Here is an 18,009-nt window from a genome sequence, read left to right as displayed (position 1 = left end):
AACTTACTTGGGTTTAACCCATACCATGTGATCTTTGCCTATGTTTAAAGTCCCACACATCTAAAGAAAAAATAATCAGTTTTTAATTTTACCACTGCAACCAAAAAGTTATTTAAAAACTTTAGATTAATATATTCCTCTTTAGCTATAATTACTAATGCAATAACAAGCAGAACCTCTAACATATTTCAATCAATGCATTATTACAAACTTTAAATAAATTATTATTACTTGAATGAGTCCTAATTCCAAGGCATTATACAAGTATTTTTCAATAATGACATCAACCAAAAGTTTTAAAAAATTTATTTTTAGAGTTGAACAATGATTCATTGCAGACTTTCTGATGAAACAATTAGCAGTCTCAAAGATTGTTCCAATATTTTTTAAAGTACAGACTGAATAAAAATTGATTTAAGTAGGCACAATTCTCAAAACAAATTGAAAAGTACTTAAAATATCCCATTGAATGCATGTGGCATTATTCCTAGTTTTATAGATATTGTCTCAACTAAATGAATCTTGGCATAAAACAGTAATTAATTTATCTAGAAACTGATAGTATTGAAAATATTAAAATCTGTGCATTCCAATGATTGTATGTGTATGTGTGTGTACATGTGTGGTTGTGCTTTTTTACTGCCTTCAGAATTACCCTTCTTACTGTTTCCTCTGAGAATCTTACCTTTCTTCAACTGACTTAATCACTCAAATTTTATTAACAACTCTTTAATCCCTTATTTTCTAGTTTTTAAATGTTTCCAATCATGCCTATTATTTTGGATAAAGGCTTTGGTAAATAAAAACTAAATCACACCAAAATACAACCATACTCTATCTCCAATTATGCTCATGACCTTCCAGAACTTTCAAGCTTCAATTCACAGGACTAGGGAAATTGACTACTCAAGAGACCCCCTCCACACTTCTGTAATGGTGGTATGCTTACAACTACTGCTGCTAAAATGCAAAGTGTAGATATAATTCATTCTATTACAGTGTACACCGACTATGAAAATTTCATTGTCCCTTCACTTTCTTGTTCAGCTAGCAAAGGATGTAAATATTCTAGATAGATGTACATGTAAACCTGGAATCTTCATTATTTATGAGCCACTTTAAATAATTTCAGTCTTTTATATTGGAGTACCCAAACTTTCAATCTCCCTTCTTCATATGTGCCCAGCTTTCTTTCTTTCTTAACACCTTATGCTTTAAAGCTGACTTCCTCATTTACAATCTCTCTTGCATGATTGGCTACTTTGGGGCATCTTTGTAGATTTAGTTCACTATTGCCTGTGTTTACTGGAATAACTGCCACAAAGCCCAATGGGAGTTGACCTCCTAAAATAGTTTACTGTCTTTAAAATATGATTTTAAGATAAAACTAATTTTGAAGCTTAATTTTGAGTAAATATTATGAAGAAAAACATGAATTCTTAAAAGACTTGATGCTACACACTACTTAAATGAGAACAATTTCTGAAATTCAAACATAGCAAGCTCCATTTGCTCAGCGATGAGGTACTTGCACAAAGTTCCCCATGACCTTTTGGTGTACGACACATTTATAATAATGAAGACTACTTCTTAGGAAATAATTTGACATAAAAGTTTAATTTTTAAAAAAAACTACTGCATTTAAAAAGTCATTTGAGTTGTAAACACTCAAGGATAAGCCAGTTTTAGGATCACATTATTGTGTCACAGTAACAGAAATGTGAATCACATTTACTTCTTTAATTCACGGATTCAGGCTTTCCTAAATTCTCAATATTGAGCTAGTACACTCTTGATATAAGTTGTTAGGAAAATCCAAATCTTCATTTCTGGCACCATGTGCTAAGAAATGATGTGCTATCATGAAATCACACATAGTCAGCTGCTTTTGTATTTTGGTTAACCAGGTAGTTTGAAAATTATTATCCCACTAGCACTGTCTTCAGGTTTTAGAAGAAGAACTAGAGAAATTATATTGAGGTATACTTTTTGGTAGTTCTGTTGCTTCTCTATTGGCCCAGAACTAACCATGGTATTGAGGATGGATATGCAAAACTTATGCTTTTCATCAGGTAGCAGTAACCATAGGTGACCAAGCGTCACCTATCTATGGCGTCTATAACATATTTGGGTGATGGTCCAGCAAGACTCTAATTTTGCAGACTTAGATATATGATGAATGTATATTTTGCAGAATCTTTTCATGTTTTTACCTATAACATTAAGTCTTATATATAGACTTAGCACAGAAATATTTATTAACTTCTGATTTTACAAAAATGGAAATATGAAAAACACAGGTGCTAGCAGTCAACTTTTTTTGTTGCTATGTTTCATTGTTTTTGCTTAATAACTGGAGGGTAATTTTTATACACTTTAATCTGAGATGGGGCAAATATTTGATGCTGTCTGATGGTTACACTGTTGGCCAGATAATAATTTTGAGAAATCAGCCAATCTGCTTTTGGGGATAGAATTTGACGCCTACTTTAAAGTAAGAAACAAAACAAAGCAAAACAAAAACAAAAACAAAAACAAAACCTCTCATTCTACAGTACATGTGTATAGGAGTCCAGTCCTGTATTCAGGTTTAGCAAGTGTGTTATTCGGTGGTTTGTAAAAAGCAGTTATTGCACATCTATGGGGTTGTGAGGAAAACTAAACATCTGAGGCTTTCTTCCTTCCTTCTTATTGAGAGAAAACGAGCTTAACATGGATTGAAAAGAACACAACTGGTCTTTAATTGTGAGTTTGTCATGAAGCAGTGAGGAAATGGGTCGTGTTTTTCTCTTTATCATCATAGTTTTCTCCGGGCATGCAGGTTGTTCAAACTTTGTCTGGGTTATAACATAGTCCCTAAGATTTTCCTTTCATGATCTCACCTTTGGTTTTTTATATGACTTTGGAAAAATCACATATCATTTGTTGATGTTTTTCTTTTTCTGAAAAATTTTATCCAGGGGTAATTGCTTTGAAAGCTGCTTGTAATTTAATTCACAAAGGTTTCTTTACTCCGTGTTGTAAAATCTGAATACAGATACTGTCCAAACTGTCCAAAGAGTAATGTTTGAATTCACAGTAACAAAAGTTACAAAGTTTGTGCAAAAGATATTGTACACCACTGGAGTACATAGAGCTTGCTAAGTTAATTTTATATATAAAGCTGCATTTCTTATTAAAACTATCTCTGTGCTACATTAAAAGTTAAGTTTCTGATTTAAATTTTTGCTAAAAGTAAAACTGAAAGCTCATTTAATCTCAGAAATCTGAAAATGCACATTGAATATATGTGATATCTGTAAATGTTGTAGCAGATCACTGGAATTTTTCAGATACCATAATTGCTTTGAAGCTCTTCAAGTTTTCCAAGGGTCATAAAGTAAACCCGACTGTGGCGATTGCGCAGGGTAGAGGTAAAGAACAGCTTTAAAAAGAAAGAAAAACACCATCAGTAGACATTTAATACATTGTAACCAGATATTTGATATAACTATAAGCTCAATTTATCTGCATCTGCTAATTAAAATATTAAGCCACACTGTGTTTTGGAACAGGTTTTCTTCAAATTTAATAATGAGATTTTAAATCAGTTAAATTATTTATTTTAAAACAATATTTTACCGTATTTTATATAATAATAATTTGTATGATTTAAATAAAATTAGTTTTTTTAGGTGGTCTTCATATGCTGCAGTTCTTGATTAGTTTTGGTTATGATTCTTTGCTTTTTAAAACAAAGTTGACTTTTATTCAAGTTGGCTCTTCTTTTCATATAAAGAAAAAATTAAATTATTTAGATAGTGTTTATTATTGCCACCTCTGTTTAAGAAGTCATTGAAATTTCCTACTTGATGCAATTTTCTTTCTTTTTTTCCCTTTTTCATTATTAAATTATTTTTAAAATGTAGCTGGCAGATAATACTGTTTGTATTTAGCATGTAAAACATGATGTTTTGAATTCTGTATACCTTGTGGAATCTAACTAATTAACAAATGCATTACCTCACATAGTTATCAATTTTGTGGTGAAAACACTTAACATTCACTCATGCAATTTTCTATTTCAGAAATGGATAGATATCAACAGATTGATAAAATGAGTTAAACTCAATAGCTTAGTGAAGAGCATGTTGTGTAAATATGGGTTGTACCACAAATAAAATTAGAACAGAACATGCACATAAATATCCAACAAAGTCCTTGCTAGGACTAAGGCTTTTGACATCCACAATGGCTAGTCTTGGAAAAGTTTTTGACATAATAATGATGATAAGACATGATAGCTATGATAAAGGGAGATAGGGATAATGCCGTCTGATAAAAGAAAATATTTAAAATTATTAAAACTTAAGTATTAGATATATTTAATATCATTAGACAAAGGTAAGAATCATAACTGTATAAGTTAATACTCAACAAGAGAAGGAATCATTTAAGAAAAATAAATATATGATTATAACACATTAAGTAAAATTTAAAATGACCTCTGCTTGATTCATCTAAGATCAGCTTTATAGTCAACTAAATAAAAATCTTTATAAACCTTTATAGACTTTCACTGTGGCCCTACAGTGTGGGGGAATGCAGGCATTTAAGTATATATTAAAACGGTATTTTAAATATCATATTCAGTAAACTTTACCTTAAAATAAAGAGACAAAACTGTAAATTTTAAAAAAGTAAAGATATGTTAGCTACTCTTGCCTTAACATATTTAATTAGACATATTTGATTGTCAAGCAATGTGTGAGATGCTTACTATACATACATTGTCACTAATTTTCACAATTTTCTCAAAGCAGTTATTAATATTTCCATTTTGGAGATAAAGAAACTATCAATAAAATCTTGTCAGGGACTTAACCCTAATTGGGTGGTAGAGCCAGGATTGTATTTTTAGGTCTCTCTGACATCAAACACAGAGTCTTACCATTGTATCTCTTCACTGCAAATTGATACCTGTCTAACATACAGTTTTACTCTGGTTGTTCTGAATACTAACTCTAATCCTCAGCAATTTCTTTTTCTTTTTTTTTTTTTTTTGAGTTGGAGTCTCACTCTGTCGCCCAGACTGGCGTGCAGTGGCCGCTCCCGGCCACCGCAGCCTCGACCTGCTGGGTTCCGGCAATCCTTCCGCCTCAGCCTTCCAAGTAGCTGGAATTACAGGCACGCGCTACCACGCCCAGCTGATTTTTTGATTTATTGTAGAGATGAGGTCTCGCTGCCCAGGCGGGTCTCAAACCCACAGGCTCAGGCAATCCACTCACCTCAGCCTCCCAAAGGCGCGGGATTACAGGCTGAGCCACCGAGCCCGGCTCTCAGCAATCTCTTAACGTGAATACTTCCCAATCGTATTAGGATTATTTCTTCACAGTATTACTTTTCATAATATACAGGAATAGCAATGATTTGACATAGCAAAATTTTCCATCTAAACTATTTGAATTAGTTGTTAAAATGTATCAAATTATATAAATCACTAGCAAATCTTGATTTTGTGTTTCTTTTCTGCAAGATAGACATCATAATACCCACTTGTGAATACAAATTGAGATAACTGTTTTAAAGTATCTAGCACAAGGCCTACTATGTAGTTAGGGGATCAGCAGCATAAGTGTGTTTTCCTTCTTCTGTTACTGGATTATGTCAAAAGTTTTAAAAATCAGATTTGCTCATGTATTTTATTAAATTTTTTTTACTTTTACATTTTTTTTGAGACAGGGTCTCACTCTTTGTCACCCAGGTTAAAGTCCAGTGGCACAATCTTGGCTCACTGCAGAATCAAACTCCTGGGCTTAAGTGATCCTTCTGCTTCAGCCTCTAAAGTAGCCAGGACTTCAGGTGTGCACCATCATGCCAGGCTAATTTTTTTTTATTTGTGTAGAGACAGGGTTTCACTATGTTGCCCACGCTGCTCTCAAACTCCTTGTCTCAAGAGATCTTCCCGCCTCAGCCTCCCAAAATGCTGAAATTACATCCATGAGCCACCATTCCCGGGCTAAAAATAACATTTTAATATGAACATGAAAAAGACCATGGAACAGACAATAAAGGATTTTAAATCAAACAAAATAATGGCTAAGCTCTGCTTAAGACATAACTAGAATTTTAACTCTTTTTTCAAAATGTGTTTTAACCAAATTTCAACACTTTCTACTGTGAAATGTAAAATTGTTTTTATCAATAGCATGCCAACTTAAAAACATAGCACAAATATATTTATGGCCAGAAATAAAAGGACATAAATTTATTTAGTTGGCATATTTTCAATGATTGCTTTATTTTTGTTTTAACTGGAGGGTGTAAACTATACCTTGTCACCTCGGGTACACAGAAATCTCAGCTTCTTAATTGACCTGCGCTTCAGCTCACTTTCCAGAACCCTTGATTGCAAAGAGCGCACTTCAATGGCCTTTTGGTCCCATCCTGTGGTTCTCTGTGTACACTCAAAAGCTACAATACAAATGGAAAAATCAGAAAAATATAAAATCCTTCCAGTAGTCATAGAAATTTATGACCCCAGTTAAATATTTGATTATTAAGAAACTTATTATTACAATTCAAGTCAACACATCCTGTTTGTTCCTCCTGTGCTGTTATTTGGCCACTTTGCTGCTCAAGAATAGTGTTCAAGCCAGTTAACTAATGACATCATTGTGACCAACACTGAATTACTAGATCTCAGTTAATTTTTGTATTCATATCCTCTAAAATCACAGAAAAAGATTGGGGTTAATTCTACCTCATTTGTAGAAATACAAATCTATCCACAGTCATTATTTTATAGTCTAAGTGAAGTACAGTGTCCCTAATAAGGGTTCCCATTAAAGGTTTGTATTTGTGCTCAAGTGACATATATAAAAACCTGACTCTTTAAAATTAAAACTGTTAAAAAATGACTTGCTCAAATAATGAGTGTAACAACCCTAATGCAATTCAATAAACTATCATGTGATAAGCAGAACTCAAGCTAATTTAATACTGTTAAGACAGTCTTCAGTCCAGGAAATTTGTATGAAGATTTTAACTTTTTGGTCTTGTTTATAGCACTTTGTGACAATATAGATTATGACAATAATTGCTTTAAAGCTAATTATGCAAATAGCCAGTCAGCTGGTGCTGTAAGGTATTTTCTGGCATAGGGAACAGCATTACCATTAAACGTTTAACTTCCAAGTTGATAGTCTCTATGTACTTTATGGGGGGGAAATCTCATAAATAAATAAAAACCTGACCTTTAAAATTACATCAAAATTTTAACTCAAGCTAAGATAGTCTAGAAAACAATGAAAGAAGGCATCTTCATTCTCATATTAACATGATTATAATCAGAATTCAATTAATTACTTTCATTTTTTTCTACTATAAAGGGAACAAACTCTTCATTGGTATAATTATAGCATCAATTTAAAAATTTTTTCCTTATCTTTCTTAAAGGTTCTAGGATTTCTTTGTTTAAACCGAAATTTACCTGGCCTTTATATGTATACAGTAAGTATACATAAATGGATTCATGAAGAAATTATTAACATTTATAGAAGTTATTTTTCATAGGTATAGTGTGAGCCATTTGGAATCTTTGAACTAAAACTCCCCAATCATTTCTTATCTCCTACTACCTTTTACATTCCAATTCAAAATATTTATGTATTTATGTCTATGAAACCAACATCAAAATTGCAATTATATTTTGAGTCAGAAAACAGCTGTCCCAGAAGACTTTATAAATCCAATTTCAGACTATAAATAAAATCACCCCGGATATTAGGGGAATAAGGAGAATCAGTGGCCTGAGAAATGGAAACAAGTAATAGATATAGTATATCGAGATTTGAATTTTTCCACCTATATGATTACTTTATTAAAAATGATATTCCTGTCGACAACCACACAGAGCAGAATTTCCTAGACTTAAAGGACAGGTTATTTTCTGAATCCAAGTACAAAGTTCATATGGCACCACATAATTTCCACCTTAGACCTGAAATACATAAATCTGCCACTTAACCTAGCTACTGAGCTAGCTTGCTTTCTGAAATGGGATCCAATGATTTGGAAGTGAGGCCACTTAGCAATACTTGCTGTAATTGTAACGCCTCTAAATATTTGTTTGGAAATGTAGAAAAATGATCTTATTATTGAAGACATTTAATATAGCTCAAAGAAATGTAAAATTTAGATTGGAGAAATCTGGATCTTGGATAGTTTTAAATAACAAAGCAGTTGTTTTTAAACAAAAATAGAGTAATTGATTCCCTTAATAACAGTGTTATACTGTCTTTAGTATACATTCAATATATCCTTAATACACAAAAATATAATATCCTTATAGTGCTATAATTTATTTTACACACAGATGTCTTTCAATTCTAACAATTTAAAATAACCTTTTGTTTTAGATCAGAAGTTGTCTTGCCTAAGGACAAGAGCTGTACCAGACGAATTTTGAAGATCCCTTTTACTCTTATGATTGTCTAGTGGTAAAAATATAAGAGGTTGTTCAGTTTCCCATCTGAACTGAATTTTTAAAATTCCCATTTCTGATTAGCATATCAATGACAAAAGTACCACTGTAAAGGCTAGAACATGATTCATCATTTTTACTTTCATTTGCCCCAGATATGTCAATTATAGTGTAAGCATTTACCTTCTGTCACATAAAATGGTTTTAAACTCTCTGAGTTCTTACCTGTTTGAAGAAATTGGAGCAGGTTTTCAGGACAATCCTTAACACTGACTATGTATGCAAAAAAAAAAAAAAAAAAAAAAAAGGATTCTGCAGATGCAGTGCAAAGTGCCACCATCTCACATGAAAAAAAAATGTTCATTAAAAAGTGGGTCTTTCAAACTGGTCCTTAAAGCCACATGAGGGTCACATTTAGTCATTTTATAGAGATTTCAGAGACTTCTGATTTCTCTCCCTTGACAAAATCTCTCTGTCTCTCTTTCTGTCTCTGTCTCTTTCACACACACACACACACACACACACACACACACACACACACACACACTCTTCTGCCTTTCTACTTTATTTGCTCCACTGAACTTCTCCTCCTTTCAGGACTAGTTGTCCTTCACCTAATAATTCTACCCTTCCTGATATTTTTATCTTTCTTATTCATTCCATTCCCTATCTAGAGTCATCTCTGTAGTCACCAAACCTCAAAAACGTACACAAGAATCTCAAATTATTCATATTTCCAAGCCCAGTGATTCTGCATTGATTAGGAAGGAAAAAATGTTCTGGTTTGATGAAGATGAGAAGGCAGTTTTCTTTGTTGCCATCTGAGTGATACCTAATGGGCATTACAGTCAGTCATTTCTATGTCTTTTCTAAATGACTTGATTCTTCAAAGGAATATCACTCGCAAAACAGAACACTATTGACTATACAAAATAGAAATATTTTGCTCTTCTTTTTACTATTTGGCAATCTCCTAAGATAACGGTAAACCCTCAAAATCAATGTGATGAAAAGAAGCATTTTCAACATCTGTGTAAAGTCTGCAAGCAAAGGGAGTTGAAACAAAATTATAAATTATTGTGGAAGGGAATTAGCTCCTGTTTCAATAATATATTATTGTAAATAAACAACTCAGATAACCAAAATGAGTCTCTTTGTGGTACTCTTATAAATTCATTAAGCATAGGACAAACACAAGCATCATCTTACTAAGAATATATAAATATGCAGTACCCCCATGTGCCTTAAGAAAATGCAGTAATCCAAGAAACTTTTTTGAGCACACACTTTTTTTTGCCCTTGAAAATCTTCTCTGAGGTTATTTAAAGGAGTGAAAAGTTTTATACATACCTACAGAAGATGGTATGTCTTTCCATACTTCAAGGATCTTCTTGAAGAGTTGTTCATTTGCTTCTATAGAGAGGGCTTCAGCATTGAAGGTGAGCATCATGCCAATTCCCAAGCAATCAGGTAAAATGATGATATTCTGTGGTATAATGATTTCCAGGGGCTGGAATTACGTTTCATACAGATTTATACGTCCAATATTTTATCACTACTACTTTAATTGAAGCAGCTTGGCTGAACAATAAAGACCAGAAGAGAGAGGAACAGAAACCTCTATTTTCAAATTAATAAGTATGTTATCCAGCACTTGAAAAGAGCTGCTTTCTTTAGTCATAAAGTCACTGTTTAATATTCTTTATATTTAAGAGAAATATTTGTTTGATAAAAACAGATATATTTCCCAAACAGAAATTTCACAAATAATTATGCATAGTGATAGAAAAAACATTACTTATTATAGACTTGGATTTACTATTTATTTCAGCACATTAACAAATACTTTAGTAATGAATGGTCAAGCCAAAGAACAAATACACAATTTTTGGTTATCATCCAATTCATTCACATCAGAAATATAAAATTAGCCTAAGAATTGCTTGAGCTTAAAATGCTTACAAGGGACAGCTTTATAAAATCCTTTATGTCTTTAAATATTTCACAGTCATTCCCAATTGCAAAAAAAGGTAGAATTTCTTATCCAATTAATAGAATTAAAAGTACATTTACTACACAAGTTCAGACTTATTAAGAGACATAATATGAAACACTACGAAATATCTAAGCATTTCTTAATTTTATGATGCATAAAGCAATGTGACAAAGTTTGCTTAAACAACAGATATTGTCACATTAACAGTATTTTCCTGCAATGGAAAACTGTATTTCTCCATTGTTTCTCAAAATTAGCAAGTTACAAAAAAAATTTAAAATAAAAAAAAGTCAGAAACTATACTTGCCAAACCCAGCGTACTCAGGCCAAGTGCTTGAGGCCATGTCTCAGCAACAACAATCCTTAAAACTAAAATAGGGATCCAGAGGCGAAAAGCAATTTTAATGCGTTCCCTGGGCACTTGCATGAGCAATCAAATCAGAAAAAAGATGAAGGAGGAGAGCACAATAAATCGCAAGAAAGAGTTTCTCAATAAAATCTGTTTAGAATAAAACCGGACTGCTGCAAAACCACACAGCCTCAGAGGTGATTCTCTTGCTTCTCAGATAATTCCTAAAGTAACCAGATATTCTTTAGCATGGTTCTCTTGTAGCAGTACAGCTTTTGTAATCTAGCACTCTTGGAAAAATATTATTTTTAGTACATTCTTTTTCAGAAGACACCCTCTCCTCTCTGATATTAGAGTCCTTTATCTAATAATGGGTCAAGACACTAGAGAAGTTAGCTAAAAATATGTTTGCATATACATAAGCTATCCAAATTAGGTCAGGAAGTATTTTTTAAAAACTTATCTTCTCTCATGTTAGTTTCTATAGTAATTAACGAATTGCTTCAAAAGGAAATTATTTTCCTTGCTTATTAATCATATGGAACACTGGATTCAACCTTCTTGGATGACTTTTCAAATAAGTATAACTTTGGGCCAATACTTCCAAATTCTATACTGCACTAGCTTCTAAATAAAGGCTATATGATGCAAAAATTTATTCTATTTTATTTTTGAGTTCGAGTCTTACTCTGTTGCCCAGGCTTTAGTGCAGTGGCATGCTCATGACCACTGCAGCCTCTACCTGCTGGACTCAGGAGATCCTTCTGCCTCAGCCTTCAAAGTAGCTGGAACTACAGGAGTGTGCCACCATGCCTGGCTACACTTTTGTATTTATTGTAGAGACGAGGTCTTACCATGTTGTCCAGGCTGGTCTTGGACCTTGAACTCAGGCAATCCTCTTGCCTCTGCCTCCCAAAGTGTTGGGATTACAGGCGTGAGTTACAGCACCAGGTCAAAATTTTGAAAATATTAAAATGCAGGAAGCTAAGTTAAACACACTAACTGAACAGTACTACAATATCTATATCAAAATTAAACTGACCTCACATATGAGTGGCTTTGGCCGAGACTTGTTCAGTGTTTTCCACATTATCAACACAATGATTTCTAAATGTTCATGGACAATGAATGTTCAGCTAATGATTGTTAATATGATTAACAGAATTTTTAAAAATGTCTCCACTAATGTACTGACAATAGATTTGTGTAATTTGTTAGAGATAATTCTGAAAGCTGTCAAAAATATGATGAAACTACAGAAATTTGAGGGTAGATAAAAGTTTAATTCTGGACTTTTTGGATGATGCCAAATTGCTACAATTTTAGTTGTCTACAAACTGGAAATCAAAAATGGGTAAAGCAGAGAAGTGTTGGTTCGGACTTTTCTTCCACATACAATATTCAATAGGACAAAACAGAAACAGAAACAAAGAACTGAGTACCACATATTCTCACACATAAGTGGACCTTGAACAATTATAATACTATAAGAAGGGGATTGGCAGTCATGGGAAACTGCTCAGGAAGGGGGTATGAGATTGACTGTAGTGAGAAGCTGCCAGGAGAAGGGGGGTATACCTCATCAACAAGGGTACCTGCATAATGAATATTTGTATACCTAACCCTAAAATGCACCCCACTTCTTTAAAATAGAAAAATTAAAAATAAATAAATAAATACCACATTAAATAAAACAAAACTCGTTACCACTGTCAAATTTGAGACATGATAGAATTATATTTTGTATGGTGTGGGGAGAAGTATTATGTCATGTTCAAGCTCTTTATAATAAATGTTGTATATAGTATTTTTACAACCATTCATAGTTTAGATGTTGCTCCATATTTTCACTATACATAATTATTAAGAGTTAAGCATAGAGAAGCATTTGCTTTTAGAATGATAAATCCTTTGATCAGAAATAACAATGGTAATGATATGAAAAGAGAACATCTTAGGATAATCTGTTGTATGTCACAGTTAAAGTAATATAATAAAGAAGAGGGATAGGTATAGCAATGCTGCAATACTGGTATTGTGTTTTTCTTTTAACAGTTAATGCATTATGTGGTGTAGAAGAACTGAAGCAAGGGCTGCAAACTTAAATGGCTCTTAGGGTCAGTGATTTTAAATACATAAAGATGGATGGATAGAGAATGCAGGACATATATCTTGTCTAAAAGCAGGCAAACACAAATCAATTTCCATGTGATAATGGCCAGACAGTAATGTGGGCCTAATGTCAGGTCTTTGAGTTTATCAAGAGAAGTACAGATTTCAAGTATATACTTTTTTTTTCATTACAAACAACCACAACAACAAAACACTGTGCCAGATAAATAAATTCTATCTGCAGTATAGACTCAGCTGTTTGGACTAAGAAATCCGCAGTTTTTGTTTATGCAAGACTACTTTCTGGCACTCTGTACTTACCTTTTAGGTCTCAGTCCCGGTATGGATGTTACTATTCATATTTTTTAAAACTTTCAAAGTTTTGAAAGTTGGAAAAACTCAAATATTAGTATACAAAAATTTCTAGAAATCTGAACATATAATCTTACGTTATTTGGCAGGGTCACATCTGACATAACCTCGGATTCTGCATCAATAATGTGATAGCCATCTGCCGAGCTGAAGAAAACCTTTAGTCTTTTTTCAGAACCAATAGCTAGGTCTACTGTCACTGGCTTATGACCAAGTGTTGGAAATACCTGTGGATATAAAATCAAATATGGCCAAAAGGCCAAAAATGACATTCTAACTAAGGCAAAAATTCTCTCACTCCCTTGCCAAGTTTACAAAACCCAGGTAGATTTTTAAATGACATATTGTATTTAGAGACCTGTGTATTACAACTTTTCTTTGGACTGTTACTAAACAAAGAAATAGATATGCTTAGATTCTAAATATTAAATTTCCTTTCAAAGGTCAAATTGGCAATGATCATAAGAGCCGTGATGGCCTTTCACTCAGCTTGCTGTCTTTAAGTTCCTTGCCTTGAGCTTCAGCAAATGAAGGAGCTCATCTGGTCTCTTAAACCGGTTTGCTGGATCAGCTGCCTGTATTTTTGCCAGTATTCGTATATAGGCTTCATAGGACATGTAGTCTCCTTCGGAGTCTGCTGATTGATCAGTACATACTTGGTAGGGAATGAAAAGGGCCAGACATGTTAACCTACCATAGACTGGGTGTACTCTGGACTCCTCCAGCTTCTAGACCAAGGAAACAAAAGGCCAAACAGGATTCATTGCCAAGATCTGGTCACAGTAGAGGACTGAGGATCACAGGATTTACTATACTGTAGTCATGAGGTGGTATTCAAGAACTAAAGTGAGAACTTGGATCAGAAACTGTGTATCAGGCTAGACAGACTGTTGGTATTTATCTCTTTTCTTTCCAGCTCCTTACCAGGCAGCTCTGACCAATCAGTAGACACCCAAGAAAAAAACCCATATCCAAATACTGACAGCTGACACACTGCCCAATTTAAGAAGATCAGATCAGGGATATGATTTGTGTCAGGTCCGATCCAGGTTGTAAACATAGTAGTCTATGCTTTTTTTAATCAAAGGACAGAGTTATTGTGCAAATAGACACAGAAAGGCAGTTATAAGAATTAGTCCATTTTTATTGTATACATGTGCTGTTTTGGCCTACAAAATACACCATGTAAACAGATCATGACCTAAGATACAAAAGAATTTCATTAATACCTTGCTGGGGTCTATTGGGGTGTGTTTCTATCAGTGCTTTGTAACAAACTTTCCATGGACCAACTAGTTCAATATCACCTGGAACATTTGCTTAAAAAATAGATTCCCAAGCCCCACTCCAGACCCATTAATTCAGTCTGGGGTTGAGTATGAGATCTAAACTTTTAACAAATGCTCCAGCTGATCCTGTTGTACATGCCAGATTAGAAGCTACTGGACTTGATAGATTGCTGTCAGTTAATTAATAAACTCTCATTACTATGGAATAAATACAAAATAGTACAATTTAAGTGGAATTTTGGAGCATTGTAAGTTACTCTAGATTAAAAAACAGTCCTCAATTTGTAGAATGTGATTTTAAGAAAATCAACTGTAGCTTAATTTTTGGGACACTAAGTGGTTATGTTATGGTAACTTCTTATGGCTACATTATGGTAACTTCATGGCTTATTCATAGAAATTCAGTTCAACCATAATAAAAGTAGAAAGAGTACTAGTAAGCCTAACCACCATGCTTCACAATATTTCTAGAGAGAAAAGTGTTTAGAGTTCCAACTTGGAAGGAATATAGACCCATCCCATTCCTTCCCACCCCCATCTATTGTGACCATGATAACTACAACTGAGGTTTTCTCTTTCCTCCTTCTTCCAATAGAGTTTCCCCATCTTCCATTGCTATGCCTTTCTTTACCTTTCCTCTTCTCTCCACCCCCTAACTAAGAGAGAATGGGGTTTTTGTCAGCTTCAAGTCATTGGGAGTGGCACCCAAAGCCTGAATTTGGGGCTCTAGAAGAGAAGGTCTTCATGTTGACTACAGGAATTGGGAGTGAGGAGCTGATGAGGAGCTTTTGCAAGGGGAGAGATCAGGGATTTTCCTCACATTCCCCCTTGCTGTTTTGTCTTTAAATTGTCTAAAAGGGTTAAGCAATAATTATTGACATGATATATTCAAATTATATTAACTGTAGAAGAATGTTATATATTTTTTCATCTGTATCCCGAAATACTGTTTTGTTTACAATGTCTTCTCAAAAGAGAAAACCATATGATTCAAAGAGAAAGTAAATCACTCACTTTAATAGCAGTGCTTTCATCAAAAGTCTTCGGTGCCCAAGCATAAAGGTGAATTGATGATTTCAAAGCAATTGCAATATATGTTGTTTCTTCATGTTGGACTACAATGAAAAAATACAAAGAGTAATAATGCCAAAAAGTTAACAAGAACACTCAAGTATTTGTATTTGTCATAAAAAATGTCATAACCACAGAGTAAGAGAACAGACAGCATATTTTCAGAAAAGCTACTTGATTACAATTTTATATTTCCCAAAAGATGGACAGAATTACTATGTAGTTTTATGGACTATGTATGCACTAGTTTTCAAGAGCACTCTAAATTGTACCCTGAAAACTACAGAACATTTATGAAAAGAATTAAAGAAGAGGTAAATAAGTGCAAAACATTCTCATGTTTATTGATGGGTGGATTTATCATTGTAAAGATAGCAACCCTATCCAAAGCAATCTCTATTAATTTAGTTCAATCCCTATTAAAATCCTAAATTTCACATGAAATTGCAAGAGGACCCAAATAGCAAAACAATCTTGAAATAGAAAATAAAATTTGGATGACTCATAATTCTCAATTTAAAAACTTACTACAAGTGACAGTAATCAAAACAGTATAGTACTGACATAAAGTGAGATGTATATATCAATGAAACAGAATCAAATGTTGACAAATAAACCCATAAATCTATGGTCAATGAGGTCTTACCATTTAATAGGGAAAAAACATTCTTTACAATAAAGTCTTGGACAATTGGATATCCACATGTAAAAGTATGAAGTTAGACCTCAAACTTCATACCAATACAAAATTAACTCAAAATAAATCAAATACCTAAATGTAAGAGCTAAAGCGATAAAACTCTTGAAAGTAAACATAGAGATAAGCCTTGATTATCTTGAATAGGTAATAAATTATGTTTGACATCAAACATGAAAGCAACAAAAGAAAAAAAGATAAATTATGCTTCAGCAAAATTAAAAACTTTTGTGCATCAGAGGAAGCTATCAAGAAAGTAAAAATACAACCTATGGAATTGGAGAAAATATTTTCAAATCGTATTCTGATGTGTGTCTAATATACAAAATAAATAATGCTTGCGACTCAACAACAAAAGGACAAACAAACCAATTTTTAAAAATAGGCATAGACTTGAATAGACATTTCTCCAAGGATGATATACAAATGGCCAGTAAACACATGCAAAGATGCTCAACAATATTAATCATCAGCAAAATGCAAATCAGAACTTTAATGAGATACCACTTTATACACACAAGAATGGCTAGAATCAAAAGACAGACATCTACAAGTGTTCACAGGAATGTAGAGGAAACGGAGCCCTCATACATGACTGATGACAATGTAAAATGGTACAGCCATTTTGAAAAACAGTCTAGCAATACTACCCAAGAAAAAAGAAAACATACACACCTACATACAAAGATGCATAAAAATGGTCATAGTAGCATTATTTTTAATAGCCCAAATGTGGAGAGAGTGCAAATGTCCAACAACTGATGTATGATAAACAAAAAGTGGTTTCTCCATACAATGCAGGGCTATTCAGCAATAAAAAGGAAGTATTGATACATGGTTTTTATGATATAATGTAAATGAACCTTGAAAACACTATGCTAAATTTAAAAAGTTTTTCACAAAACACCACATAATATATGGCTCCATTTATTAGTTGTCCAGAAGAGGCAACTCTTTAGAGAAAGACAGTAGATCCAATGGTTACCTAAGATTGTGAGGGGATGATGGGCAGGGAAGAGGGATAAGATGGGGTGTGACTGTTAATGGATATGGGGTTTCTTTTGAGAATAATAGCAATAAGATCATAGTGATGGTTGCACAACTCTATAAACATACTTAAAACCATTGAATTGTGCACATTAAATTGGTGTATCACATTATATGTAGATTATTTCAATAGGGCTATTATTATTATTATTTGAGTTAGAGTCTCATTCTGTAGCCCAGACTGGAGTGCAGTGACACATTCCCGGCCACTGCAGCCTCGACCTGCTGGGATCCAGCGATCCTTCCACCTCAGTCTTCCAAGTAGCTGGAACTATAGGCGTGTGCTACCATGCCTGGCTAATTTTTGATTTATTGTAGAGATAGGACTCACCAAGTTGCCCGGGTGGGTCTCGAACTCACGAGCTCAAGCAATCCACTCGCCTCAGCCTCCCAAAGTGCTGGGATTTACAGGCTGAGTCACTGAGCCCGGCCTCAAAAGGGCTATTTTTAAAGATAACATAAAAAGTATAGAAAAGTATAATGCTTGCTCTCAACTAGTCCTTCTGGTTTTTTGTTTGTTTGTTTGGTTGGTTGGTTGGTTTTTTTTGAGTTGGAGTCTCACTCTATCACCCAGACTGGAGTGCAGTGGCCGCTCCTGGCCACCGCAGCCTC

General features: G+C 33.7%; 1 protein-coding gene across 1 annotated transcript in view; it reads right to left on the bottom strand.

The window, feature by feature from the left end:
- Nucleotides 1-2,594: 2,594 nt before the first annotated feature.
- NRK (Nik related kinase) overlaps nt 2,595-18,009 on the bottom strand; it is a 134,516-nt gene continuing 119,101 nt past the window's right edge. The window contains exons 24-29 of the mRNA XM_008057235.1: nt 15,593-15,697; nt 13,806-13,948; nt 13,371-13,520; nt 9,815-9,974; nt 6,314-6,453; nt 2,595-3,424 (exon numbers count right to left, since the gene is read on the bottom strand). Of these exons, the coding sequence (XP_008055426.1) occupies nt 3,329-3,424; nt 6,314-6,453; nt 9,815-9,974; nt 13,371-13,520; nt 13,806-13,948; nt 15,593-15,697 (794 nt within the window). The 3' untranslated portion in view covers nt 2,595-3,328. The remainder of the gene's footprint in view (nt 3,425-6,313; nt 6,454-9,814; nt 9,975-13,370; nt 13,521-13,805; nt 13,949-15,592; nt 15,698-18,009) is intronic.

Source organism: Carlito syrichta, unplaced genomic scaffold, assembly GCF_000164805.1.
Source record: "Carlito syrichta isolate Samal-C Ts95f unplaced genomic scaffold, Tarsius_syrichta-2.0.1 Scaffold302910, whole genome shotgun sequence".
NCBI lineage: Eukaryota > Metazoa > Chordata > Mammalia > Primates > Tarsiidae > Carlito > Carlito syrichta.
This window is presented reverse-complemented; position numbering and strand designations above follow the sequence as displayed.